This window comes from Eimeria tenella, genomic scaffold (assembly GCF_000499545.2).
Source record: "Eimeria tenella Houghton genomic scaffold, Eth_scaff2804, whole genome shotgun sequence".
Lineage (NCBI taxonomy): Eukaryota > Apicomplexa > Conoidasida > Eucoccidiorida > Eimeriidae > Eimeria > Eimeria tenella.
This window is the reverse complement of record NW_013542681.1, coordinates 1,288-1,498: the sequence shown is the minus strand read 5'-3', so window position 1 is coordinate 1,498 and position 211 is coordinate 1,288. Positions and strand designations below refer to the sequence as shown.

At 68.7% G+C, this 211-nt stretch overlaps 1 protein-coding gene across 1 annotated transcript in view; it reads left to right on the top strand.

Moving 5' to 3' along the window:
- Window positions 1-39: 39 nt before the first annotated feature.
- ETH_00036680 (uncharacterized protein) overlaps window positions 40-211 on the top strand; it is a gene marked incomplete at both ends in the record, with an annotated part of 1,272 nt that continues 1,100 nt past the window's right edge. Inside the window, one exon of the mRNA XM_013375494.1 lies at window positions 40-177. Coding sequence (XP_013230948.1) covers window positions 40-177 — 138 coding nt within the window. The remainder of the gene's footprint in view (window positions 178-211) is intronic.

The following is a 211-nucleotide window of genomic DNA, read 5'->3' as shown; positions in this document are numbered from 1 at the left end:
CGCAAGCTGCAGCAGCAGCTGGCGGAGGCCGAGCGCCTCATGGCCAAGATGAGCCGCGAGCTCGCTGCTGTCGAGGAAAGCAACTCCCTCAAGGCTGTTTGCAAGGCGGAAGAAAAGTTTAAAGTGGTTGCCGACGCGGCGCGCCGCGCCCTCGCCGCCGCCAGCGACGCCGCTGCGGTGTCTAGACAGCTGGGGGCCCCGCTCCCCGCGC